We start from the raw sequence: 27,135 nt of genomic DNA, 5'->3' as shown, positions 1-27,135 counted from the left end.
GAGAGAGAGGGGAGTAAGGAGAGGGTGAAGGGCACAGGGACGGGGGTGGGGGGTGGGGGGTGGTAGATGGAAGGGACCAGGACGGAGGGAAGGGCAGATGGGGATGCAGGGTACTGGGAGGGAGGGCGGAGCGGGAGTGGGAGGGGGATGGAGACAGGTGGGGAAGGGAGGGCGAGGGGAGAACAGAAGGAGGAGGGCGGGAAGGGGAGGGAGGAGGGGGTGGGGGCACGCACCGCGCTGGGCGGCCCCAACCCTAGGCTGCTCTGCCCCCACCTGGCCCCGCCTCCAGGCGCACCCCTCCCCATGGCCTGCTGGGAGACGTGGTCTAGAGGAGCTCAAGAAGCCCGACTCCGAGTCCCAGAGAGCCCCGCGACACCGCCCTGCCCCGAGGTTTGGCGGGAGTTGTAGTCCAGCGCCGGCAGACACCCGAATCCGGAGCGAGCGGTGGGACTCGGTGTCCCAGAGAACCCCGCACCAAGTCACGTCATTTCGCACCGCTCTTGCCGTCGACGCCGCTGGGCTTTCTCCGGCCGTCGCCGCCACTGCCGCTGCTTCGCGGGCTAGAGGGCCCGGGTGTCCCCGGGCGAGAGGAGGCTGCGGGTGGGAGCCTTCGCGGGCACTGAGGAGCGGGCCGGGGGAGGCCGGGATGGAGCCCCCCGGAGGTGGGCGCGCTGCCGGGTGGGCCCGCGCCTGGGGCGGTTGAGGAGGGGGCCGGGCGGTGGGAGATGGTCGGGCAGTAGGGACCGTGGGGCGGGTGGACGGTGCTGAGGGACCCTGGGCGGGGCTGGGGTGGGGGCCGGGCGCCGGGAGGGGCGGGGTTCGGGTGGGTTAGGGCGCTGGGGGCGGGGCTCAGCCGTAGCGGGCGTCAGGGGGCCCGGGCACGCGGCCCTGGGTGGGGCGCAGCGGGCCCGGTGGGTGAGGACCTCAAGGGGCGACATGGGTGGGGGCGCCTGGCCCGGGGAAGCCCCGTGCGTCCCAGTGGAACGTGGAGCGGGCCTGCTCTCCTTCCAGTTGACTGAAGCGGGGAAGCCGGGTTCCAGAGTCTCCAGGCGGGACCTCGGGGCGTCCTGGGGCCGCCACGGATGGTCTGAGGGCATCGCAAACATGGCTCACCTCAGGGGATTTGTCAACCAGGTAAGAATTGGGTTTCTGGGGAGCAAGGGTCCCGCCTGAACTCCCAGAGACCGGAGCACAGACCAGCATTTGTGTCACTAAGGGGTGTCTCTCCTGAAACTCGTCCTGGGGTTTCCAAAGCGCGGGGTCCACAGAGGAGCGGTACCAAAGGGCAGACGTTGATTGGGACCCGGGTGATAAACATCCCCGGGCGGGGGAGCCGTCCGGGGGGCACAGACTTGTGGAAGCAGCTCCCGTGGAGGACCGTGGAGTGCCTACAGAGCCTTATCCCAGGCGCAGGTCTGGGCCGCTGGGGCGGGACTCGTTGGAAACCTGGATCTTCCCATTGGAAGAGTCTTGGAAGGTCGGGGTCCACACTAGACCATGTGACTGGACCAAGGTGGCCACATTTGGCTGGGGCAGAGGCTGGGGGGACTCCTCGTGAACAGGCAGGCAGGAGGAGCTGGGATGGCCGAGAGTCTCCCTTGAGGGAGATGAGAGTGCTGCTGGGAAGAACCTCTGTCACCAGGGGTGGAAGTCTTGCAGGGGAAGGTGCCTGCTGTGTTCCTGATTGATCATTCCTGCCCTTCCCCACCCCGAGCCTCCTGGAGGTGTCTGGCCTTACATGTTAACCTGCTGACCCCGGGGGCCTTCCTTGGTATGTCCTGAGTGTGCTTGGAGCGAGCACCCGCTGCTGGCGCTGGGAGGGCAGGGTTGGGGCAGATGTCATCTGGTCATCTGTGCCCCCTCCTGTTACTTCAAAACAAGCGTAAGCTGAGGCTGATGTGAAGTCGAGGAAACCACTCCGACAGCCGGGTTTTCTTCCGTACTTGGCTCTGTTCTCCTTGAAGAGTTGTCTTGGGCAAGGTTTAGGCAGACTGCTGGGGTTGGGATGGTCAGCACCCTTCACTTCCCTCTGAATGCTGAATGCGGGGGGGGGGGCGGCGCTGGGATGAGGGAGGAGCAGGGGGCCTATGGACCAGACTTGGGGGGAAGAAGAGGCAGAGAGGGGCTCAGCTCCAGACCCAGGGTTGAGCAGGGCATCCTGGACCAGCACATGGGGACCGGGCCTTGCTGACCCATGCTCAGCAAAGCTAGCAGGTTCTTCGTTCGTTTTGACACTGGTGTCTGGTAAACCACATGCTTGTGACACTGGAGGAAAGTTGGCCTCCAGCTTGTTTTTGAGAGCGTAGGACAGTTGGTGCCCGGGACTAAGCCTACTTCTGGTTCTGGTGAGTGACAGGAGCTGTGGGGAAGGCACCTGGGGAGGAAGTGGGGCATGTGCTGAGTGACTTCGTCAAGCCCCACCTTGTAACTCCCACCACTATTGTTCCCATCTCCACATGATGCCACGCTACCACGTGTATGGGCTCCGGGATTTATTTCCATACTTCAGATGCAAAGGTGCTGACTAGAAAAAAGAATTGAGTTGGGGGGAAAAAAAAAAACACCTCACTTACGAGACACTTAAGTATCCAGGACACCTTAATAGGGTGTTAGAGCCCGTCACTCCTTGTGCTTAGCCTTTTACGTGTTTTATCTTCTGTAATTCCTCCAGCACCCTTATCACACAGGGGCTCTTGTTACACTAGATTTAAAAACATGATGCTTAGAAATGTTTGTTGGCTAAAAAGTGATAGATTGAGGCTTCAAATCCAAGTCTGTGTGGGGCTGAAGCTCTCAGTTGTCCCGTAATCAGATGGCAGGATCTGTCTTCAAGGCTTCATTTCTTCTGGAAGTGGAACAGAAATATCCTTTACCATTCTTATTTTCCTCCTTGGAATACAGGAAGAAAAAAAATGCTGTGGGAGTATTTCCTGTGGGTCCCAGGATGAGAAATCGGAGCTGTGAGCCACATCTGTCTCTGTGGGCCAATGGTGCTTGGTGTCAGGGCTGGGCAGCCAGGTCACACCTGCTGCGGGAGTGCAGGCGGGAGGAGCTGGGGAAGGGACCCCAGAGGAAGGAAGCCTTCTGTCCTTTCAGAGGGCAGTAGGCTCGGCCTCTGTCAGTGACGGGAAGCCTGGTTTTCTCTGGAGGCAGTGGTCATTGTGGCTGTGTTGGTTCTGCTTCCCCACAGGCTGTGCTCCTGCCGCAGTTGTCTCCCCTCCGCCTCGCTAGTTCCTGCCCTGCCCACGGGGCCAGAATGGCTGCTGGTATCCCTGCACCATGGCTGCCCTACCTGTCAGGTGCTTTCTGGGAATGGCTTTGCTCCCTTCATTTTGTGGGGTGACATGAACAGCCGGCTTGCTGCCAGGTGGTGGCCCCAGACCTAGAAAAAGGCCTAGAAAAGCAGCCCAGATCCAGGAGCTGCCTGCCTTTCCTTCCTGCTGGAGCTGCAAACACAGGAACCCTGTGGTATGCTTTTGTGTGAGGGTCCTAGGCAGGGGCATTCCTGTCATGCCGTCTGCTGAGCTGACTGGCCTACAGTGGTGGGGACTCCAGAGGGGTGAGAATTGGGGGTCGGGGCCTGGACCTCTGACTGCAGGTTTCCCGTGTTCTCCCAGGCAAGTGGAGGTATGAGTGCCTCATCGGGGGGTTTCCCTGGTTGGGTTGCTGTGGTGGGTAAGACAGACACACCTTCAGACCTGCGTGGGGACTGATGTGTTCTCAGCAGGGGTGTGGGGAGCAGGGAACTCTGAGGAGCTGGGGGTGCTCTGGGGCTTGTCGGTGCTGCTGGGTGTCAGCCCTGCCTCCCCCAGCTCTTCTCTGAGGCCGCCTTAAGGAGAGGGACTTTCTCTCCAGCAACAGAGGACACTGTCACGGCATCAGGTGGACTGGAGTTATTGGGCATTGCTCTTGAAGTGTCCCATAGGGCTGTGGCAGCCTGTCTGGCTCCAGCGTGGTGGACTGCACTCCGGGGGCGGGGGTGGGGCACTGAATAGGCGCCGATGGCTGAGCAAACTGAAGGAGCCTTTGGGAAGGTGGGAAGGGGCCGTGTGGGCCTCAGGGACTATGTCCTGGACCACACTTCCCTGAGAAGCCTGGGACTGAGCATGGGATGGTGAGCTCCTCCCACCGGAGGCAGAGATGGCTCTGCCTTGGCAGGAAGGTGTGTTTGTGCTGACTGCCAGCTGGCGGCCCGTGGTCCTGGAGCCGATGGCTCCCCCCTGCTAGGCCTCTCTCTTGAGCTGGGTGAGTTCTGATCTTGTGATCTCACCCCATGCACACCAAGAAGACCACTGAGCAGTTGTGACTCGCAGCCGCAGGCCTGGTGTGCTCTGGTTTCCTTCAGACCATGTGCAGCAGGAGCGGAGCTGCCCCACAGCTGGGCACGAGGGACCTGAGTGGCACTCGGCTCTCTGTGTCCCTTTGAAGCCTGCAGCTGTAGCTCTGAGGACTTGCCAGAGCTTGGCTACATACATCCCCTGCGCCTTGTCCGCCGTGTGCACGGACTTGGGACTGGGCTGCCGGTCCCGGTGAGGACCTGATGACAGCCACGTTCCGTAACTGGTTGGGCCTGGCTGAGCCTGGCTGAGCCCTCAGTGCTGATGAGGCACGCTGAGCTGGGATTTGTTTTCCCTTTATGCCTCAGCTTTCTAGATTGGCACCAAGACACCCCCGTGTTGATAGGTGCTTGGGGATGTGGGGTCGGAGGTGACTCTCTGTAAGTCTGAGTTCCTGGGCCTGGGGAAGCCCTTTCTGCCCCTGTCTGGACAAGACACTAGGCCCTACCCTCACCTCTGCCCTAGGCCCCAAACCCCTGCTTGGGTCCCAGGGCTCCCAGCCCCATCTCGTCTCTCTGGTACTGTGCCAACTGACTCTGACTCTGACTCTGAAAACATAGTGGCTTGGTGTTCTCGGGAGCCTAGGGAGCCATGTGGGCAGGGGCTGGGCCCCCCCTGGGGTGTTGCCGTCCTGCATGGAGCCCCCACGTTGAACTGTCTCAGCCCACGGATGGGTGCTCCTCTGTTGGCTGTGTCCTGTTGCTCAGACAGGCTGGGCGCCCTCGGTCCCAGCCACTTAGCACACCTCAGGCCTTGTTGGAATTTCAGCCCTGGGACTATGCAGTCTCCTGGGATGCTTGTACATCTGGGATTCAGCATCCAGGAGAGCACTGGTCTTCAGCTCTGTGCTGGTGTCAGCATGTAGCTGTCCTGAGGACTGATCGGGGGCGAGAAAGGGAGCCCTTCCTGGGGGTGTGGCTTGCAGGTGTGCAGGGAAAACCCGGATAATGTGTGCTGGGTTTTCTGTTTTAATTCATAGACTTTGTTGTTTGAGTCTTCTGGGCTCACAGAAGAGTGAGCAAGCGCCACCCATTCCTCCCCCTTCCCCTGAGGATCTCCGCCTGCTACTAACATCTCAAGGCTTGCTTTATTTTATGTTATTTTTTTAAAAGGTTGTATTTATTTATTTGACAGAGAGCACAAGTAAGGGGAGTGTGAGAGGGAGAAGCAGGCTCCCTGCTCAGCAGGGAGCCTGACTCGGGGCTCCATCCCAGGACCCTGGGATCACGACCTGAGCTGAAGGCAGACTAACTGAGCCACCCAGGCACCCCTTGAGGCTTGCTTTAGTGTGGCATGTTTGTTATAAGGGAAGAGGCTGCACGGGTCTGTTCTTACTAACTAGGCTTGTGGTTCATGAGAGACTCTCTCGCTGTTGTCCCCACTGTTTCCTGCAGTTGCATGGGATGGCCTCGCTGTCCCTGCAGTTGCACGGGACAGCCTTATTGTCCCCGCTGTCATAGGGGATGGCCTTGCTGCCGTCCCCACTGTCACACGGGATGGCCTCACTGTCCCTGCTGTCATACGGGATGGCCTCGCTGTCCCCATGTCCCTTTACATGTGTTGTGTTTCACTTGGTCCTCCCCATGTGTGGGCCCTTTACGGTCCTCCTACCTCTCCACACCCTGAGCCCTTTCCCAGGGCCTGAGCTGCTCTGCTCTCAGAGGATCTTGTCCTTTGTGTGAAGGGTACATTTAGTTTTTCTGAACAAAAAGAGATAAAAGAAGAAAGGAGAAGAGAATGTGGGTGATTTCCCTTGTTTTGTTTTGGGGATGGTCACCTTGGCCCGTCCTGCCACCCCCTTGACCAGCTGCCCGCCACGTGTCCCTGCAGCACTCGCGCGTGGACCCCGAGGAGCTCTTCACCAAGCTGGACCGTATTGGCAAGGGCTCCTTTGGGGAGGTGTACAAGGGCATTGACAACCGCACCAAGGAGGTGGTGGCCATCAAAATCATCGATCTGGAGGAGGCCGAGGACGAGATCGAGGACATTCAGCAGGAGATCACCGTGCTCAGCCAGTGTGACAGCCCGTACATCACCCGCTACTTCGGCTCCTACCTGAAGGTGCCTGGTGGGCGGGCTTGCTCTGTGCCGGACCTGCTTAGGTGGAGGCCAGGGACAGCCAACCCTGGCCCAGCCTGTGTCTGGAGGGCTGGAGTGATAATGCCCAGTGTTCCATGTGGTTGGAGCTGGGGGACTCCCTGGAAGCCCCTATACCTGCTCAGAAGGCCTTGGTTGGGTCTGCCCCTGCCACTGGGGGACAGTGGGGTGGAGAGGCCTGGTCTGAAAAGTAAGGGACTACAGCAATTGAACATAGACCCAACTTCACAGTGGAGTGGGTCACCCAAAAAGCTGCCCCAAGGGCCAGGTGGGCATGTGGGATGTGAGTGGGGTCTGGTTAGCTGTGAAAGGGGCCATGGTGACCCACCCCCTGGCTGGGCATCTCCAGGGCTGGGGTAGCCCCATGGGACAGTGTCTGGGAAGCCCTGCCACTAGGCCCCCTGCAGCCAGATCCCAGGGGAGTGCCAGTTTCTGGGGGTCCTGCCCAGGGGGAAGGGGGATGCTTGGGGTGCAGGTACAGGAGGGCCGAGTGCTAACTGGACCTGCCATTTTCCCGGTCTGGTTTTTGATGGGGTGTCGGCATAGTGGACTTGGCCACTGGTCCATCTGCAAAGTGGTTGCATTGGGGGTTTGATGGGTGGGGAGCTAAATGGGGCTGGTGGGGCCCTTTTGTGGTGGGTCCCTGAGGGGCTGGAGGGCCAAGTCACTGCTGCTGGGGAGTGTGTGTCCTGGGGGCCTGGCCCCGCTGTCCCGCTTTGTTCTCTGTCCCGTGCTGACAGGTGTTTCTCTGATCCCAGAGCACGAAGCTGTGGATCATCATGGAGTATCTGGGCGGCGGTTCTGCGTTGGACCTGGTGAGGTGTAGGCCGCAACGGTGGGCAGCAGCGGGCAGCTTGCCGTGGGCAGGAGCAGACAGAAGAAGGTTGCTGTGGGGCTGTCCTGGCAGCACTGCCAGACCACTGGGGACCCCCGGCCGCCTCTCCCTTGCTGTCCTGGTGTATTACGTGTTGGTTAGGAGCCATTTAAGGCCAAACACAGACTGCTATTGGCAGTCCCTTTCTGCTTAGGGGGTCCTGCGCCTGTGGGGCGCAGGCGAGTGGGGGACTCCAGGCAGACAGGCCCAGCAGTGTGGCCGGGACCGCCTTTGCAAGAAAGAAGAAAGCAGAGTATGCGCTCTCAAGAGTCTCCCCTGCTCCCACCTGGCTCAGTGCGTGGGGCTTCTTCTCATCCAGGAGTTGTTCAGGGAACAGGAGGTCCCTGTTATCCACAGGGTAGCCCCTCCCTGGGTAGAGAGGGGATCGAGTTAGGGCCCTGGCAGCGGGTCTGGAGGGGCATGGAAGGAAGGGCTGGTCTGTGTTTGCGGGTGCCTGAGGCCCTGCCACACCTTCTCTGCAGCTCAAACCTGGCCCCCTGGAGGAGACCTACATCGCCACCATCCTGCGGGAGATCCTGAAGGGCCTGGACTATTTGCACTCGGAGCGCAAGATCCACCGAGACATCAAAGGTCCCTGTGCCCCCCCGTCCCCTGACCCTCGAAGTGCCAGGGTGGGAGGTGGCAGGTCGCTGTGAGGGGGTGCATCTGGGGCTGCTGGGGGCGTGGGACCCTGTAGCTCAACGCTTCTGGCATCGGAAACTGAGTGGTTCTGTCGAATAGACAGTAGTCGCCTGTCCCTGTACAGGGCCAACGCTAACTTTGCAACCTTGTGAGGAAGGACAGTCCTTGCCCGTGGTCCCACATCGATTGTCTGCCCCACCCTGGGAGCCAGTCCTGCTAAGCCCGGGAGCCTGTGGGGAGCGTGAGGCCAAGGGTCAGGGTTCCCTCTGCCTGTCGTGCCGTGGCTCTGCTCCCGGGGTTTGTCATGAGACACTGGGGCCCCCTGTCCCTGCAGCTGCCCACCCAGGTCTCTGGCTTGCTGGCTGGAGAGGAAAGCTCAGGTCCCTGAAACAGATGAGCTGGTGTCCCCAGGTGGCGGTGTGCTTCCTTGGGCAGCTGTGTGCAGGGTGGGGCCCGGCACGGGGCCTAAGGTGACACCCGCTGTCCTGTGTTGAGCAGCTGCCAACGTGCTGCTCTCAGAGCAGGGTGACGTGAAGCTGGCGGACTTTGGGGTGGCAGGGCAGCTCACGGACACGCAGATCAAGAGGAACACATTTGTGGGCACCCCTTTCTGGATGGCACCCGAGGTCATCAAGCAGTCGGCCTACGACTTCAAGGTGGGCATGGTGGCAGGGAGGAGGGTGGCTGTGGCACAGCCTGGGGAACCTCCAGCAGCCATGGTCCTGTGTGGGTCTCTGTCCAGGCTGACATCTGGTCGCTGGGGATCACAGCCATTGAGCTGGCCAAGGGCGAGCCTCCGAACTCTGACCTCCACCCCATGCGTGTCCTGTTCCTGATCCCCAAGAACAGCCCGCCCACCCTGGAGGGCCACCATAGCAAGCCCTTCAAGGAGTTTGTGGAGGCCTGCCTCAACAAAGACCCCCGATTCGTAAGCCCTGGCTCTTGGGGTGGGCTGGGAGAGGCCTGAGCTGCTCTGAAACCCAGCCCCTTCCCTGGGCCGGGACACCCCACCAAGCCCTTCCTGATCCGGGTGGGACCTGCCAGGAGCTAGCTCTAGAGAAGCTTGTGGAGTGGGTACACCAGAGGGTGGAAGGCACGTCCCCCCCCCCCAGTTGCCTCTTCCCACCAGGTGCCCTAGGGAGCAGGGAGCCCTGGGGCCCGAAGGCAGAGCTCCAATGTCCCTGACACCCGGTGACCTGCGTCCTTCTGCCCTGCAGCGGCCCACTGCCAAGGAGCTCCTGAAGCACAAGTTCCTCGCGCGCTACACCAAGAAGACCTCCTTCCTCACCGAGCTCATCGACCGCTACAAGCGCTGGAAGTCAGAGGGGCACGGCGAGGAGTCCAGCTCCGAGGACTCGGACATGTAGGGGCCCTTGTGGACAGGGCACAGCCTCATGGTCACGGGCCCCTGAAGCCCAGGCGGGCCTACGTAGCATTTAGGGCCATGAGGTTGCCTCCAAAATAAATGGGAGGCTTGAGAAGGTGTGGGACTTGGGACTCTCAGTCCCGAGGACCCTCACAGCCCTTCATCTTCTGCTCCAGTGATGCAGATGCTGAGGACGGAGAGCAGGGTCCCATCTGGACGTTCCCCCCCACCATCCGGCCAAGCCCGCACAGCAAACTGCACAAGGGGACTGCCCTGCATGGCCCCCAAAAGGTCTGACCTGGCCAGGGTGGGTGGGGGAGCTGCTTCAGGGGTGGCAGATACCCTGGGGTGGGTGCTTCCCCAGGCTTTGCCTTGTAAGGAGCACGGAAATGTGGGGGAGGGAGCACACCTGCCCCCTGGGAGCGAGCACTCTTCTCTGCCCTGCTCACCCTGCCCTGGCCTTGACCTTGCAGTCAGCGGAGCCTGTCAAGAGGCAGCCAAGGTCCCAGTGCCTATCCACGCTGGTCCGGCCTGTCTTTGGAGAGGTGAGGGCCAGACACTTTCTGCACGGTGTTAACATGAGGTGTATGATGAGGGGTGCTGACCAGCTGCCACTGCTGGGGGTGGTTTCCAGGCCCCTCAGAGCCCACTGGGGTTGGACCAGGATCTGGGGGCCAGGCTTTCTAAGCAAAGGAGAAGTGGCTGGGACAAAGGACCTTTATATGATCTTTCTGCGTGCTCAGCCTGCTGGGGTCCTTGAACAAAATTAGTGTTCTGTAACCTTTTATTCTGAATTGTAAACAGAGGGACTGGTCACCTGTTTAGAGAGCCTGGGAGGCTTAGTTCTCGGTGATGGGTGTCCAGCCCAGGTCAGGGAGGCCTCAAGGGTAACTCCCCAGTGGTCCTGTCACTCTACATGTCACCTGCTGATGGGTGGTAATACCCCAGGAATACAATGCAGCCAGGTACCCCCACACCCTGGTCGTGGGCCTGGTTCCCACCCTAGGTGACAGCAGCACTCAGAGCCCAGGGAGAGAGGACTTGATGCTGAGAGGTTTTCTGAGGAAAGTGGCAGAGTGGGAGGTATAGGCAGGAGAGCACCCACCCAGGGAGGAGTTTGGAGAGGAGCTGGCGGCAAGTGCCCATCACAGGGCCTAGGCACCAGGAGCTTGTGGAGCTCAGCTAGACCATGTCCCCACAGGGGCAGCGAGGCCAGAGGTGGCGATTGTCACAGGGGCCACAAGCACCCTGGGCTGCTCTAAGTGGATGGAGTGGGCCTTGAGGGACTTGGGGGTGGGGTGGGGTGTGGGCTGCGGGAGCTCCTGCCCGGTGTGTGCTGGTGTGTCCTTGGGGAAGATGGGGGGACAGCGTGGCTGCATCTGGCTCGCCAAGTGCACCCCCTGTGGCTCCTGATTCTGTGGACTGGGACTACGGTCGAAGCTGGCAGAGGGGTTTTCTGGGAGAAACACAGGCCTTTCCCCTTTTGTTTCTGTGAGGGGTGTGGCAGGAGGACGGGGCTGGCCTGTTTCTGCCTGCTACCTGCCAGGTCTGAAGGAGGGCAGGCATCCTCCATCTGAGGGTCGGGATGTCGTGGTCTGGCCATGTGGAGCACTTAGGGTTTCTGGGCTGTTTTCTCAAGTCCGCTGGACTTGAGCCATGGACTTCTGTGACCCTCGGTTGGGAGGAAGCCATGTGGTTCACTAGGCCCACAGCTGCCTAAGAGGCTGCTGGAGACCCTTCTTGACAACCAAGACCTGATATTGCCTGGGGTGTGGGGGCGGGGCAGCACCTGCCTTTCTTGAATGCCCCAGGCCCTGGCTACAGGCTTAGGGCTGCTGGGACCCAGCCCATCCTAGCTTTGTGGGGTGCCAGGTGCCAGGCCGCAGGGAGGGGCTGGGAAGCCTCTGGCGTAGGCCTTCTGGGAGCACCTCCCCACTGAGGGCCCTGTGCTCCCGTGGGAGCTCATAGTGAGGCGCCTGGGGGTCTGTCTGCAGCTCAAGGAGAAGCACAAGCAGAGCGGCGGGGGCGTGGGGGCGCTGGAGGAGCTGGAGAACGCCTTCAGCCTGGCTGAGGAGTCCTGCCCCGGTATCTCGGACAAGCTGATGGCTCACCTGGTGGAGCGGGTGCAGAGGTGAGGCCCAGAGCGCTTGCTGTGGCTGTCACATCCGGGGCCCAGGCTGTATGCATCTCTCCCCCTAGGCCCGCCCACGCAGCCGCCCACTGCCCTGCTGGCCGTGCATCCGGCCTGCGCTCCAGGCCAGGATTCTTCTCCGCAGGTTTTCGCACAATAGAAACCATCTGACGTCCACCCGCTGAAGGGCACTGCTGCTTGAGGAGCATGGGGAGGAAGGTCTGACTTGGAACCCCTGTGCTGCTGCGACCACCATCATCCCTCCCCCCAACCCTGGACTGAGGAGTGGGGACTGTTGGCCTGTCTGCCTCCTCCCCTGCCTGGAGGCCCCAGTGGCCAAGCCAGTTGGTCATAGATGGGCCTTGTGGTGTTGATCAGGTACCGTGTCTCCAAAGTACTCAAGTCAGCCAGAACTGGGGTGTTGGGTTTTTTTTTTTTCTAAAAGAAAATGAAATTCCTTGCTTCCCTAAATGTTCTGAGGTTAAGGTGTTAGTTTTCATAGAACATTGAGAGGCTCCTGCCACTTTCAATAAAGACCCGGATTGGAGAGATGCTGGCCATGGTTGGGGCCTGTTCCTGGCTTCTGTGTCCTAGTCCTAGTATGCGGTGACCGTGGGGACAGGCCCTTTATCCAGCAGCACATGCACGTTACACGAGCGACGAACCGCGCATCCGTGTACTTGAGTTTGTTAGGAAACACTGGGAACTGATGAACTGGAGGCCCGTGGGGGACTTGGCTTCCACTTCCCCAGAGGTCTGTGGGGCAGGCACCAGAGTGGCTTCTACCAGGCACGTATGCAGCACAAGTCACAGGGTCCTGCTCTGGGCCAGTCCTCAATAGGCGCTGCCCAGCGAGGGGGAAGGGTGGGGTAGTGCTGGACTCGGTCTCCACCTTGAGCTGGGCCTGCGGTTTCACATGTATGTGTGATCCTCTGGGTGTCCTTCCCCGCCCCTCCCAGAGGTCACTGTGAGGCTTCCTACCCCATCCTACACTGGGGATGCTGTGACATGGGGTATGTGCTGAACCAGCTCTGCTTCCTCGGCTCTGTCCTTGTTGGGCAAGATGGCCTTCATGCCTCTTCCTCAGGTCGCCTGGCCCTCCCAGGTGAGCTGCCGGCTCTCTCGATCACCTCCATCCACCTGGAGATGAGGTCAGACCAGAAGCTCCCAAGATGTTCACTTGGGAGTCAAGGGATGCTCTGGTCATACCCATGGCCTTGAGCTCAAGGTTCCTCCCAAGGATAGCCCCAAACATGGAGTGAATGGGACAAAGCCAGGACTAGCGAAAACCCTAGAAGCCATGCTCAGCAGCCGCCTCAGGGAACCCTGGGGGATGCCCACAGACCCCAGAATTACCTCCCAAACGTGTACTTGCTCTCTGCTCGGAAGAAGTAGACATGGGATTTGAACTGGAGCTTGAAGACGTGCTCCTTATGGACACCATCAGCCTCCTTGGGGACGCTCACACTGTAGCCCAGCAGCGGGAGGCTGGCCAGGGGGTAGTCGTCCTGCAAGGGGGCGTGTGGCTCTGCAGCAGCTGACCCCACCCCCTGCCCTGTCCTGATGGCTCACTACCTCTACACGGGGGGCCTGGGGATCCCTGAGGGTCAAGGAACTGAGAGAATGTGCGGCAAGCGGGGGTCACTGTCCACCGGGGGCACGGTCACAGTCCTGTTGAACACCCTTACCTGATGAGTTTTGTAGAAGAACAAACAGAAATTGGTAAAGACCACCCAGAGCTTCTGCCAGCCATTACTATTCTTGAATTTTCTTAGCAGATACCCCGAAAGCTGATTCTGCAGGAAAATAAAAAGCTGCTGGCTCCGGTCCGTGTCCTAGGACTCTGGCCCGAGTAGCACCTGCTTCCCAGAAGGCACGTCCACCCATCTAGCCTTTCTCACTGAAGGCCCAGACTTTGCTTCTCTGGGTGCGGTCGCACCCTCCACATGCTCTGGGTCTGTTGGCCTGTTTAACCCTCTGACGGCAGGAGGTTTACAAATCTGGAGAATGAATTCCAGGCACTAAGTAGAAGGTCACTACATTTTTCTTCCCTATTTACAGTAACTCTGGCCACGACCATCACAGACCATTACACACATGGAGCCAAGGAGACGCGACTCTGATGAGGCACCCCAGCTCCTGGCCCTGAGTGTGGCGTCCACGTGGGCAGGGCAGGAGTGCACTGCCTCTCCGCCTGGTGTTGTGAGGAGGCTGGAATCCTGACCCAGGGATAGTCCCCCTTTGGCCAGTGACCTCTCTCTCCTTAGAGCCCTCCCCTGTGGGGCAAGACACAGGGCCTGTGTCAGGGCTGATGCTGGGGATGGTGGAAGGGGCAGTGAGGGTGAGTCCCTGGGTGCTTTGGCACCCGGTGCTGCTGCTCCTGACCCAGGTGTGAAGGGAATTCAGAAACCACTCTGAGTAGGGGGCAGCCTGAGAGCTGAAGGGCTGGAGTCCAGAGCACTCAGAGGCAATGGAGGGGAGGCAGCAGCCCTGATGGGACGGTCAGCTCACAGCCCCGTGGCCTCCCAGGCTGCTCTGCTGGAGGGGACTTGCTAACTGGCTTCTGGACCAAGGGGACAGAGCAGGAGACCATGCCGGCATGGGAGTACCCCCCGCCCCCAACAAGCCCTCCCCATCGGCTGGCATGAGCAGGGGGAGCCCAGAGCAGCCGCACCTCGACCGCCGCGCTGTGGTCGGCTCTGGACACGCTGGTGTTTCGGTACCAGCACACGCGCACCGTGGTGTTGGCCCGGGGCTGCCCCTGGCCTTCCAGGGAGCCGCGGGAGCTGCGTGCATCCTCGGACTCCTGTTCTGGAGAGACCTCCTCCATGCATCCTGGGGGAGGGGGCCACTGTCAGAGGAGATAGGAGCAGAAGGCGAGTAGGGCCAGGGGTGCCCTTGGACGGGGGTTCTGCAGGGGGGCTGGGGCCTTGGGAACCGGGGAGCCCTAGGGCCCAGGTCAGCAGCAGGCAGCAAGACCATACAATGCTTCTGCTAGAAGGGTGCACAGTCCTTCCCCACCCCAGGAGGACCCAGAGCCTTACTTGTGGAGAGAGCATGTGGGCTAGCAGGAGGCTTGTGACCAAGAAAACAGGGCACCTGGGTGGCTCAGTCAGAGGGTCCAACTCTGGCTCAGGTCATGATCTCAGGGTCCTGAGATTGAGCCCCATGTTCAGCTCTGCTCAGCAGGGAGTCTGCTGCTCCCTATACCCTTCCCCTCCTCCGCACTCGTGTGCTCCAAAAAAAAATTTTTGTCGAGAAGCTTAAATGCAAAAGGGGGTTCTTCAGATGACTTGGCCAGAACTCACTGGAGGGAGGCATGCACACCACGCTGCCCGGCAGCACGAGGGACTGACCACTCCTGCTCTTGGCTGCATCGATGGCAGTGTTCAGGTCACATATCCACTTCTCCTTTTCCAGGTGAGTGCTGGGGAAAGGGGTGAGGCTCAGAGCTGGCTCATCGGGGCTACCAGGGACTCCTAGCTGTGCCCCATTCTCAGCAAGACATAAGGTTGGACTGTGCATTCATGTGAGCCCCGGGGGTTGTTGGGAGTGCCGCTAGGGGCCAACCCTGCATCCCCTTGGGAGCTGTTGGGGGCGGGAGAGGAGGGAAGGCAACCACTTGGCACCAGAACAGGGGCTTCTGTAAGGAGGGTGGATTCCCGAAACGACTTTCGAGTCTGGTGCTGAGATCCAGGGCTGGTTGCTGGTTCCTGTCTGGCTGCGCGGGCTGCTGGGGGTACGAGTGTCCTGTGCCCGCTGCCGTCAGCGTGGACATCAGTCAGGACACTGCAGGGTGGGAGCTGAGAGCCAGCTGCCCACCCAGGAGGAGGAAAGCCTCTGCTCAGGGAGTTGCTGGGGACCGTCTCCCACAGGGGAAAGACTGAGCCACTTGCTCACTGTTGGGCTCAGGCCTCCTCCCCACCTGAGAGGAGATTTTGGAAATGCAGCTGCTACTGCTGACAGCCCTGCTTTGGGGATGCAGATGAGATGGGCCTGGTCTTGAGGGAGCCTCCGTGCACATGCTTAGGGGAGGCAGCCCATCCGTGTGGGCTGCCATGGGTGGGGGGCCATGCACGGAGGCTCGGTGGGGGGCAGCTCAACAGCACCGTGGCCACTCTCTGGGGACATTTTCAGTGGTTATAAGCTCCCCACCCAAGGAGAAGCTGCTCCCCTGGTCCCGTAACAAGTGGGGCTCGAGGGGGCACACACCCTACGACTGACACTCTCAACTCTGGGAGAACCCCAGATCATGACCGGGAAGCCCTGGGGCCCAGCGGAGGCAGATGAGGAAAGCTCATACCTGGCTGCCACCACGACTGTTTTCTGAGCTGCACAAATGGTGAAGCAGTGGGGAACAGATCGTTCGTGCTCCCCTTCCTCTACCTGTGGCAGAAGAGGCAAAGTTCTGGAGCGTGCACAGGGCGGGTGGGACCCCTGCTTGCAGCCCGATGCGGGCGCGTGGAAGCCCTGTGCCAGTCTACGTCGACTACGAGGGGCTACAGGAGCACGGGGGGCCCCGCGCCATGGCACCTGCCCCCCAGGTGGGTGAGCTGTGGGCCATAGGGCACCCAACTACTCACCGGTGGGTCCAGCACTATTAGCTGAAAGTCAAGCACAGGAAAAAATATTGAGCATTTTCATTATTAAAAGGGGAGTTGGACAATTCACTTTATAAACTTGGTACCCAAACCTAACAGTTTCAAAGAGAAACTTCCACGCTCGATCTCCGTTGTAAGTGACTGAAATAACTCCCTAATAAAATAACCACCTGACCCAGCCCAAAGCACAGTCAGGAAGTTGTCCTGGGACTGAGTAAGGTTCTCCAAAAGCAAGGCTGTTTCAGCCCTGTCCTTGGGTCCACGGGCAAGGGGTGGACATCTTGACATGCTGCACACGCCTTTGCTAAGATCCTACATGTGATTTCTGGTAATAGCTCTTCGATAGAAACAGGAGGAAGCTGTAAACGCAACAGAGGTCCTCTCTCCAAAGCCAAGAGCTATCACCCTTATGTCTGCATTCAGGTTGAGGGCTGGCTGTCTGGGCCCCAGGACTGGCCAGTCACAGACAGTCCCAGGATGGACAGTGAGCCTGTGCAGGGCCCAGAAAATGCCCATCGCTAGGCCTCACGGAACACAAGCTCTGAAAAGGGCAGGAGCGGTGGCCACTAGAAAAGGTTGACATTCGTCCTCCCTAACCCTAGTTAGCATGTAGATTCAATGCAAATATGTGCTGGTTTTTGAAGGAATTTGTCCAAATGATTCCCAAGTTTATTTTGAAGAATTAAATACTTAAGAGCAACAAAGCACTTTTTAAAAAGGAGGATAAATAAGGGACACACTTATTCACCTACATAGCAACTATTCCCCAGAACACGTGGATTGGAAGAATGTGCTGATGCTGGCACAGAGAGATGGAACAGAAGGCCCAGGAGGAACCCCAGATGAGAAGGAGGCAATTGTCTCCATGAGGACAGCAGCTGCACCAATGGGAAGAAAGCCATGTGGCCCAGTCCAGCCTCGCCCAAGGGGACATGCGGAGACCATTTATGCAGTGAGAACAATGAAACTAAATGTGTCAGAAAAAAAAGTGCCAGTGTGATCTTGGTGTGGGGAAGGACTTTGCAGTCTGCACCCCAAAAAGAAACCCTGAAGGAGCAGATGGACAGACAGGATGACAGAGATGCCCGACTTCTCTTCCTCAACAGGTATTGTTGGGGCCTCTATGCCAGATGCTGTCCCAGGAGTAAGACAAACAGTGTCTGTCCAGTGGAGTTTCAGTTCTACAAGAGAAAACCAAACTGCAGGAAAAATAAAAGGGAATTACAAATTGGAGGAAGGATCTGGGACTCCTGAGAGCAGGCCAGTGCCTAAAAACATGCTACAAAAAGAGACCAGAGTGACAGACACAACCTGGGCGCCACACCCCAGGGGGTGGCCCCAGACTCCAGGGGATATGTAGGGACTCCGTCAGGCTCACTGACCATCCAAGGACCAGTGGCACCCCCCGAGTGGCCCAGGTGAGGGGTGAGCACCCCATTGTCCCCCACAGGCTGTGGGAAGAGAGGTTTAGATGCACTGAGCTGGAAGGCTGGGTGGTGCAGTTGCCTAAGTGATGTACGGTCCGATTCCGGGCCTCAAAAGCCGGTGCATCCACTGCTCAAAAAGCACATTGTAGGCACAGATAGGGAGGTGTCAAAAGACAGCCAGTGGTGTTCTTTCTAATTCTGAAAATGAAATGGAGGCAAAATGTCCAGTGCAGGGTGACAGGAAAGCTGGCCTCCCGCTTGCCTGTGAACCATTCTTCTCTGTGAACTCAGTCCCGAGCTTTGGTTACAAGCTCAGGAGACCCCAGGGATGAACCGCTGCAGCTGCCAGGAAGGTCGAGCTCCCTCCAAAGACTGGAGGGCGTGTTGCAAGCTGCCCACAGTGCGGATTACTGGGTGGCCTGGTCATGAGTGATTCTTACTGTGTACTGTCCGTTCTCTCCTATGATGAGAGTCCATTTTTAAAAGTAAACTTTAGAACAGATGGGAAGTGCTTCCGGTGATTGCAAATGTCATTCAAACAGGCCCTTTCTTGCTGAGGGCCAAGAGAGCTGAACCAAACGTTACAGACATCTGACTCAGGTGCCCAGTGGAAAGAGGGACAGTGCCAAGGACCAGGGAGGGCCAAGAACGGAAGGCACCCTTGAAGAAGTGGGTGGAAACTGAGATAGACTGGCCAAGTGTAACAGAGCAGAGTGGGGTCCAGGCCCTCACCTGTGGACATGTGGGCCAGGGGTTCCCTGTTGTGACATGGTCTGCACCAACAGTACATCTCTATGGCAAAAACCTGAACTTGGCCTCCTGTCTTTACTATTCCCAAGGATGGGTTCCAGGCTGAGTGCAGTTCTACACTCAAGGGCAAGTGGAGAGTATCTATGTGTGTGTAGGGGTCTCTCTGGGACCGTCAAGCAGGGTCTTCGTTAGGCACTGAGCACAAAGGGCAAGGCTGAGGAACAGCATCACATTAAAATGAAGGGCCTGTCAGCGACACATGATGTCTTGCTATGTCGAACCTGTGACGGGGAGGCGGACATGTGACAGGCATGTGGTGTGGATAGAGGGCTTGCTGTGCAGCAGGATCACCAGTGGCCCAGGCCTGCTATGGCGGTGCACAGGTGACCGTGACCTTTCCCCAGGTCTGGCTCCCACCTTGTGGAGGGAAGACACGAGCCCAGCCCCGAAATGCAGCCAGGAGGCTTGTCCATGGCGTGCTGTCTTCCCGTTCTGAAGGTGTGCACATGCATGTGCGTGAAACAAGGTAGGATGATGGGAAGGGAACACAGATACCAGCAGGAGAAGAGCTACAAGCACGAGAAGAAAGGCTCTGCAGTCTTTAGAACAAGTGGGTCAGGTCTCTCTCTCAGAAGCTGAGTCAGCTCCATCCCATGAGCACCGAACTCGGGTCTTTTTCTGCTCCTCCTACTGAAGGACAGGCTCCCTGGGGTAGGAGTGGGGGTGGGGGTGACAGGTGGGTCTGGGCAGGAGGCGGACACGGGACTGAAGCCCATCCTCAGGGGCTTAGGCTGTAGGCAGAGCCCGTGGCCCACCAAGGACACAGCCATGATGGCCTGAGAGCACGGTGTGTGAGCACTCACCAGCATGCCACGGAGGGGAAGGCGGCCCCGGATCCGGAAGTGGCTGCTGCCTGTGACCCCTTTGCTTGTGTACAACAGCATATCTGAGAACTGAGATGGGTGGCTTTATTACACAGAAGTTTAAAAACAAGGGACAAGTTTCAATGTCTAGTAGTCACTGGTTTCAGCTTAGGTTTGTGATCTCAGGGTCAGGAGGTGGAGCCCCATGCTGGCTTCTGCGCTCAGGCTGGTGTCCGCTCAAGTTTCTCTCTCCCTCTCCCTCTGCCCCTCCCCTCTGTGTTTCTTCTCTCAATGATTTTGGCAGGTGGTGCCTAGTAACCACGTGAGTCAGCAGGTCTCTCGGGCCAGCGCCCAGTGCCCACCAGCTGGAGGCAGTGGAGAGTCCTGGCTGGTCTTCCGGTCACCCCTCGGCCAGGATGGCTCAGGCTGGAGCTGACTAAGTGGCATGAGGCAGGAAGCTGATCGAGGGAACTCACTGGGAGGGCCCCGGTTCTCTGAGGCAAAGCCAGTGCTCGGTGTGGCATCCCTGCAGCAATGGGGACTTGGGCTTTGCTATCTTCTGGCTTTCTGAGGGTCCTGGCGCCCAGAAGACCCAGTGGGAAGGCCCCTCGCTGGGAGTGTTTGCTGCCAGCCCGGCTCCTGTCTGACTTGGGGCAGCTCACCTGGGCCACAGCACCGGCCGCCCTAACAGAACAACACGCTTTCCACCTACCAGGAAAAACATCCTCTGCTGGAGGCCCTTCTTGGTGAGCTTGTGAAGGCAGCCCTCGCGGATGAACTCCTGTGAGAGAGAGATGAGGTCCTCTGGTGCCAGTCCCCGGCCACCTCCATGGGTGTGGTGCTGGTGGGCTGCGGGCCAGGCTGATGTCACCCTTTATGCTTTCTTGAGTGCCTTTCCGGCCCTTCGACAGCACCCTCCTGCCCAGGACCCTCCATGTGTTTCCAGCCTCTGCCCTCCCACCTGTTTCCTTTGGTCACCCGGGCCAGTCCCCGGACCGTCTGCTGAGGACCAGTGGCCCCATCTCGCCACAGGCTGGCAATGCTGAAGGCCCTCACAGAAAGGTTGCTGGGCTCCTGGAAGGCTCAGGCACAGAGATATTTGAGTTCAGCTTTGAGAAAAACTGGGCCAGAGCAGCTGGAGAACAGCAGGGAGGAGGATGGAACACCTGGTTCTCAGCAAACATTGGCCGGCGGTTAGCATCCACTGCCCCCCAGCACTGGCACAGGCAGAGAGGGTTCCCAATACCACAAGGGCTTTCCCACCTAAGGTGATGGGACACTGGTGGGGCTGAAGCTCCAGGAGGAGCCGGAAGTGCTATGTGTCCCGGGTGGTCCTTCCACAGACGGACAGGGGAGGGTTCTGCCTCTCCCCCAGGGCCTGATCGTACCCCCAAGACTTGGGGACACACCTCACACTTCACCATCCGTGCTGGAGGGCCACCGCCCAGGCCCACACAGATATCCCTCAGGCCCCTAACTGCCCTTGCCAATGGCAGGAAGCGTCAGTCCTGGTGATTCCGAGGAATTCCGGCTTGAACAACTTCCGGACACTCTGCCCATCTGTTGGTCCTTGCAGATAACTAGGAGCATGAGCTTCACACCCTGAGAACTTGCCAGAAGACCCCAGCCCTCAAATGGACTGAGAACTTCATAGAAGCCTCATGGACGAAACGGAGATGAGGAGGACGGGCCTGGCAGGGTGTCAGCACTGAATAGCCGGCTGGGTCTGACTCTGAGCTCGAGGCTTCTGTGGCTTCAACATCAGAGCCACCTTCCCCACCCTCTTTGGCTAAAGGGAAGACCGTAGCCCCTGGCTCTTCCTGCAGCCGCAAACCCTATTTGCGTGGGTTCCTGCCCTCACAAAGCCAGCTCCACCACCTGACACCCCACCGAGACCCAAGCACCAGTGTGTCCCAGGCCTGTGGGTGCTCTTCCCTTGAACATCGCCCACACCAGGCTGTGGGCCCACCCTTGGCGGCATCTGCATTCTGCCTCATCTAGACATTTCCCAGTTCTTACCCTTTGATGCCTCATTATCAACTTTCTTCCTAGTTAACAATCCTTGTTCTCAAATTCCTCTGTTCACATAACTAGTGTGGTTTCTGTCTCTGACTGACACACATATTTAACAAGAAGACCGGGAGCCCTGGTCATGCAGCTCAGACCTTGGAGAGAGTTCAGCTAAAAACAACTGTGGCAGTGAGAGTTTGCCTCCCAACTACTTCATGCAAGGCTCTGGGCCAAGCAGCAGACATTAGTCCCCTTGTTGCCCCAAGACCCTGTGTGTCACAGAGGTGGAGCAACCTGCCCAGGCCACACAGTCCACCCCGACCCCTGCTCTATGGCTACTCTCCTTACCCCTCAGTGACAATTCCCAGGGGCCACTATCTCTAATGCACTGGGAGGAACCCTGGGAGAAACCACCTGCACCAATTGCCCTGCCAACCCCCAGCGATCCCAGCCAGCAGCTCCACGCAGAGCCCCATGGTCAAGGAAGGAAAGGAACTGGAGCTGTCCTGGCCCCCAACCAAAGCCCCAACTCCAGGAGGTCAGTTGTACATTGTACTATAGATAATTTCTTTGAGCTTGTGACCCCACGTTCTCTGTCCCTTCTACCAAGGCTAACACAGAAACATGACTTTCACAGCCACACTCTAATATATGTACGTTTGTGCTAACACAGGAAACCTTATGCAGCCCTTAAACAGGGTGTCTTCTGTTGACAGTAGTAAGTTCAAAAAGGCATCAGTGACAAAGTAAGCAGTGTAGATGTAGAGCCACAGGGTAGGATTGAGAGTTCAAAAATTAAACTGGCACATCTGTGTCTACGGACAGTCCAACAAATAGCCACATGGGGAAAAAATGAGGTTGGACCCCTACCTCACCCCACACATAAATGAACTACAAAGGGATCAAATCTAAATGTAAGAGCTGAAACACAGGACGTTTCTAGAAGAGAACACAGAGGTAAACTGTCATACTGTGGACTGGGGAGTGGTGTCTCATCTGTGACATCCAAAGCACAAGCAACCCAAGAGGTAAATTTGACTTCATAAAAATAATTTTAAAAACCCAACCCTTGTGCGCTATAAATGATACCACAGAAAAAGTGAAACACCCCATAAAATGAGAGGACATGTCTGCAAATCCTATTCTGCTAAGCATCTGGGGTCCAGAATAGATAAAGACTCTTACACCTCAACAGCAAAAAGACAATCCAGTGAAAAGGTGGGCAAAGGGTCTGAATAGGTATTTCTCCAAAGAAGGCACATAAGTGGCCAGTGAACACATGACAAGAAACTTGACATTAGCCATGTGAGAAATGGAAATCACAACAACAATGAGATCCCATTACGTACCACTGTGATGGCTAGAAGCACAAAGATAAGATATGGAGAAACCAGAACCCTCACGCGTTCCTGGGCAGAATGTGAAATTGCCCGGTGACTTTGGAAAACCAGCAGTTTCTCAAAATGTGAAACACAGTTACCATGTGACCCAGCAGTTCCACTGGTAGGTATCCACCCAGGAGAACTGCAAGCACATGCTCACCCAACAACACAAACGTGCACAAATGTTCACAGCAGCATTATTCACAATCAGCACAAAAGGGAAGCAGCCCCAGTGTGCCGCAGCAGAAGGACGGAGACACAGGCTATGGTGTGTGCAAAGAATAGAGCTGATGTGGTCAGTGAAAGAAGGTGCACTGACTCGAACCCAGCAAACATGGTGCTCAGAGAAAGCAGCCAGACACAAAAGGCCACACACTGATTCCCTTCATAGGAAATGTCCAGGAGTGGCAAAGCCACTGAATGTGGATTCGCAGTTGGCATAGAGTGGGGAGGGGGTAGGGAGTGGCTTAACAGGTACAGCTTTTCTTTTTGGGGGATGAAAATGTCCTGGAATTACTAGTGATGATGGCACAACCTTGTGGATACACTAGAGACCGCTGGACTGAGCCGTGACTTCTGTGGTCTGTGACTTGGGTCTCAATTACATGCAATGAAGTGAAAAACAATAAGGCTGGAGGCATCACAATCCCAGAGTTGAAGCTGTACCACAAAGCTGCAGTCATCAAAACAGTGTGGTATGGCCGCAACAGACAGGCAAACAGATCAATGGAACCCAATGGAAAACCCAGAAATAAACCCACGGTTATATGATCAATTAATCTCTGGCAATGGAAGCAAGAATATGCAATGGGAAAAAGGAGGTCTCTTCGACAAATGGTGTTGGGGAAATTGGACAGCCACGTGCAAAAGAATGAAACTGGACCACTTTCTCACACAACACAGAAAAATAAAAATGTATTAAAGACCTAAATGTGAGACCATAAAAACCCTAGAGGAAAATAGACTGTAACTTCTCAGGCATCAGCCTTAGCAACATCTTTCTAGCTATCTCTCTTTTTTTTTTTTTTAAGATTTTATTTATTAATTTGACAGAGAGAAATCACAAGTAGACAGAGAGGCAGGCAGAGAGAGAGAGGGAAGCAGGCTCCCTGCCGAGCAGAGAGCCCGATGCGGGACTCGATCCCAGGACCCTGAGATCATGACCTGAGCCGAAGGCAGCGGCTTAACCCACTGAGCCACCCAGGCGCCCCCTAGCTATCTCTCTTGACGCAAAGGAAACAAAAGCAAAAATAGGCTATCGGGATCACATCAAAATAAGTTTTTGCACAACAGAGGAAACAACCAACAAAACACAAAGGTAACCTACTGAAATGGAGAAGGTATTTGCGAATGCCATGTCTGATACAGGGTTAGTGTCAAAATGTACGAAGAACTTACACATCTCAACACCCCAAAACAAAATTATCCAATAAAAATGGCCAGAAGACATGAACAGACATTTCTCTAAAGAAGACCTACAGATGGCCAACAGACACATGGAAAGATGCTCAACATCACTTGTCCTCAGGGAAATGCAAATGGAAACCACAATGAGATATTGCATCACACCTGTTAGGACAACTTTAAAACACAAAAAGGAAAGTGTTGGTGAGGTTGTGAAGAAAAAGGAGCCCTCATGCACTGTTGGCAGGAATGCAAACTGGTGCAGCCATTCTAGAAAACAGTATGGAGGGCCCTCAAAAAATTAAAATAGAATTACCACATGATCCATTGATCACACTACTGGGCATTTACCCAAAGAAAAAGAAAACACTAATTTGAAAAGACATACACACCCCTGTGTTGGTAGCAGCATTATTTACAATAGCAAAGACGTGGAAGCATCCCAAGTATCCATCCACAGATGAATGGATAAGGAAGGTGTGGCGTACATACAATGGAATATTATTTGGCCATAAAAAAGAATGAAATCTTGCTGTTTGCATCAACATGGATGGATCTAGAGAGTATGGTATCAAGTGAAATATGCCAGCCAGAGAAAGACAAATACCATATGATTTCTTGTATGTGGAATTTGAGAAACAAAACAAATGAACAAAGGAAAAGAGGCAAACCAAGAAACAGACCCTGAACTATAGACAACACACCAAGGGTCTCCAGAGGGGAGGCGGGTGGGGGGATGGGTGAAACAGGTGATGGTCATCAGAGCGCGCTTCTCATGATGAGCCCTGAGTCATGTACAGATGGGCTGAACCACTAGACCGTATACCTGAAACTTGGAGAACACTGTATGTAAACTACCATGGAACTGAGGATGAAAACGAAACAATTAAACGATGATCTCAAAAAGCTTTCTCAAAGTCGCTTACCCTGCCGGGAGTGATAAGATTCTCTATGCCGACCAAGTCCCGCTGCAGCTCTGTCAGCTTCTGGAGGTTTTCCAGCCGGGCGAGGCTGTGCTGGAGAGTGGAGGTCACCTCTGTGATGGCCTGGAGGGCATCTGCGGGGAGAGACCTCTCAGTACAGGTGCCCAGGCAGGTGGGCATGGGTGGGAACCCCCCGCCCCCACCTTAGTGATAGGAACTGGCATTTTAAAAGTTTTAATTCAGTGAATGTTCTACTCCCAACTCCTCACAGGACTGCCATTCACGGTTTTCAGCAGGTGGCCCAGCAGGTGGGGGGTCCCTGCAGATGACCCGGAACTGGGACTTACTCAGCCCAAACTGATAACTAGCGGACACTCAAGCTCGGTAAAGGGAAAGAAAAGTCTTGGTAAATAACTCACATTCTGGGCACAGCTGTGTTCTTTCGGGAGAATTACCTACTGTAGTTCAAAGGCTAAATAATTTGCATCTTGGGGCGCCTGGGTGGCTCAGTGGGTTAAGCCTCTGCCTTCTGCTCAGGTCATGATCTCAGGGTCCTGGGATCGAGTCCTGCATCGGGTTCTCTGCTCAGCAGGGAGCCTGCTTCCTCCTCTCTCTCTGCCTGCCTCTCTGCCTGCCTCTCTGCCTACTTGTGATCTCTCTGTCAAATAAATTAAATCTTTAAAAAAAAATTTTGCATCTTTAAAACATTTGTACTTTTCTCCTTGACTGGAGATGCTCATTTTACAGTTCCAGTCCGGACAGGAGGGTTCAGAATTAGAAAGGGAAACTTATTCATATGGAACACAGAGGCCGACACTGAGGGCAGTGTTCATGGTCCTGACCAGGCTGCACTGCGATCAGCTTGCTGGAATCACTCAGAGAGTCTGCTGTCTTCCCACCAGACCCCCACTAACACCCTGGCTACAGTGCCTGGTGGTCCCAAGAGGGGCCCCTTTGGCTCTGCCCCTGCAGGTTGGCTGCTCCCAGTGGGGTGAGGACACCTGCCTCACGGCTTTAAGGGATAAAGTCAGGTAAGAAAAGACACGCTGTTGCAAGTTATTTCTCCACAAATGATGTATGTGACAGTGTGACACAGTTAACTGCTGTAAGAGCCCCAGGGATGCTCCCACAGGGCCATAGGAAGATGTCCTACCCGGGGGCAGCTCTGTGCATATTCCTGAGCTCCCACCCCATCCGGCTTTGCCATCCTTCAGGGCCCCACTCAAGTCTGGACATGAGGTTGGGTGGAGACTTGCTTTGCTCCACTTGTCCAGCGAGGGCAGCCTCACCTGTGCCTGCCTCAGACAGCATCCTGTTCTCCTCACTCAACCACTGCACGTGCAAGGCGTGCAGAGCCAGTAGGCTCAGTGGCCACCTGGGCTCGGACCGTCACTGTACTGGCCCTGGAAGCTGTTGGAAGCCAGGGATGCAGTTCCGACCTGGGGTGGACTGAGGCCCCTTGGCACCCCCATGCCTGGGTCTCCACAGAACCACCGTGCAGTTGGCAGATTGTCAACACACTTGGCGCCAGTCCCCTGCCGGGCACCACCCTTGGGACACACTGACCGAAAGACAAAATGACAATGCATGGCCGCCTCGGCTATCCCCAGACCTAAGGGAGACACTTTTGTCCAACAGGTTCCAGCTTGAGCTTCCCCTGAGGCCTGTGTGTGGAAGAGCAGGTGGGACAGGGCCCCACTGAGCATGTCCCTCATTGGTGGCTCCCCTGGGGCTCTGTGGACAGCCTTGATAGGCCCTGTAGCAAACCCACCTAGGTGGCTGGCTTAGCAACGCTCGGGCATGTTCACCATTTCCGCAGCACGTTTGGAAATGCGGCCTCACTGGGGTTCTGCATCGGCCAGGTCCCGCCCAGGAGGAGCCCCCTGGGGTCAAGAGGGCTGGGCCTTCTCCCTCACTCTGGCCTCCAGCCCCCCCACCCTGACCCCCCGACTTCCCCCAGCGCCCAGCACACAGCGGTGGGGCTTCAGACAGGCACCACACTTCAAGTTTCCCTCAAAAGGCCTGGAAGCATTTCTAACCCTTTTTGTCCTTAGCAGAGAGAAAACACCTGCTTTCAGGATGATGAGAAAGGAAGGTGTCTTACAACCCATCGGAAAGCATCTTATCTACACCCCTGTAGGACCAGGGGAGACCAGTGAGAAGGAGAAGCTGAGTCATTGCTCATCTTCCCGTGACAACTGTACACTTACTCGTAAAAACCTGCAGCACCAGACGAACTCAACTAGAACATCGGTAGGACTCAGAGCTCAGGGTTTATATTCCTCTGTCTCTTTAACAAAAAAAATGACCAAGTCCATCTAGATCAGA

The 27,135-nt window shown here is 56.9% G+C and overlaps 2 protein-coding genes across 9 annotated transcripts in view; one reads left to right on the top strand and one right to left on the bottom strand.

Annotated features, from left to right (window-relative positions):
• Window positions 1-511: 511 nt before the first annotated feature.
• Window positions 512-11,996, top strand: STK25 (serine/threonine kinase 25). Of its 3 annotated transcripts, none has more exons than XM_044242035.1 (12): window positions 512-600; window positions 1,012-1,134; window positions 6,168-6,398; window positions 7,193-7,249; window positions 7,791-7,899; window positions 8,449-8,606; window positions 8,693-8,878; window positions 9,168-9,313; window positions 9,493-9,607; window positions 9,790-9,861; window positions 11,311-11,447; window positions 11,593-11,996. In XM_044242035.1, exons 2-12 carry the CDS (start codon window positions 1,105-1,107, stop codon window positions 11,630-11,632), a joined length of 1,281 nt encoding a protein of 426 aa, XP_044097970.1. In that variant the 5' UTR covers window positions 512-600; window positions 1,012-1,104; the 3' UTR covers window positions 11,633-11,996. The 3 variants fall into 3 exon arrangements, with proteins under 3 accessions (XP_044097970.1, XP_044097969.1, XP_044097968.1); XM_044242034.1 differs by having other exon boundaries at window positions 515-662; XM_044242033.1 differs by lacking the exon at window positions 512-600 and having other exon boundaries at window positions 925-1,134.
• Window positions 11,862-27,135, bottom strand: part of FARP2 (FERM, ARH/RhoGEF and pleckstrin domain protein 2) — a 114,803-nt gene continuing 99,529 nt past the window's right edge. For 3 of the 6 annotated variants that reach the window (XM_044242026.1, XM_044242027.1, XM_044242028.1), the window contains 10 exons: window positions 24,811-24,941; window positions 19,801-19,869; window positions 19,089-19,178; window positions 16,031-16,051; window positions 15,751-15,833; window positions 14,756-14,874; window positions 14,122-14,282; window positions 13,136-13,243; window positions 12,804-12,955; window positions 11,862-12,587 (listed from right to left, as the gene is read on the bottom strand). In XM_044242026.1, coding sequence (XP_044097961.1) covers window positions 12,518-12,587; window positions 12,804-12,955; window positions 13,136-13,243; window positions 14,122-14,282; window positions 14,756-14,874; window positions 15,751-15,833; window positions 16,031-16,051; window positions 19,089-19,178; window positions 19,801-19,869; window positions 24,811-24,941 — 1,004 coding nt within the window. In that variant the 3' untranslated portion in view covers window positions 11,862-12,517. Of the gene's footprint in view, window positions 12,588-12,803; window positions 12,956-13,135; window positions 13,244-14,121; window positions 14,283-14,755; window positions 14,875-15,750; window positions 15,834-16,030; window positions 16,052-16,668; window positions 17,248-19,088; window positions 19,179-19,800; window positions 19,870-24,810; window positions 24,942-27,135 lie in introns of those variants that run through there. The other 3 variants (XM_044242029.1, XM_044242030.1, XM_044242031.1) reach the window with 2 other exon arrangements.

This window comes from Neovison vison, chromosome 3 (assembly GCF_020171115.1).
Source record: "Neovison vison isolate M4711 chromosome 3, ASM_NN_V1, whole genome shotgun sequence".
Classification (NCBI taxonomy): domain Eukaryota; kingdom Metazoa; phylum Chordata; class Mammalia; order Carnivora; family Mustelidae; genus Neogale; species Neogale vison.
Note: the sequence above shows the minus strand (reverse complement) of the source record. Positions and strands in the feature narration are given on the sequence as shown.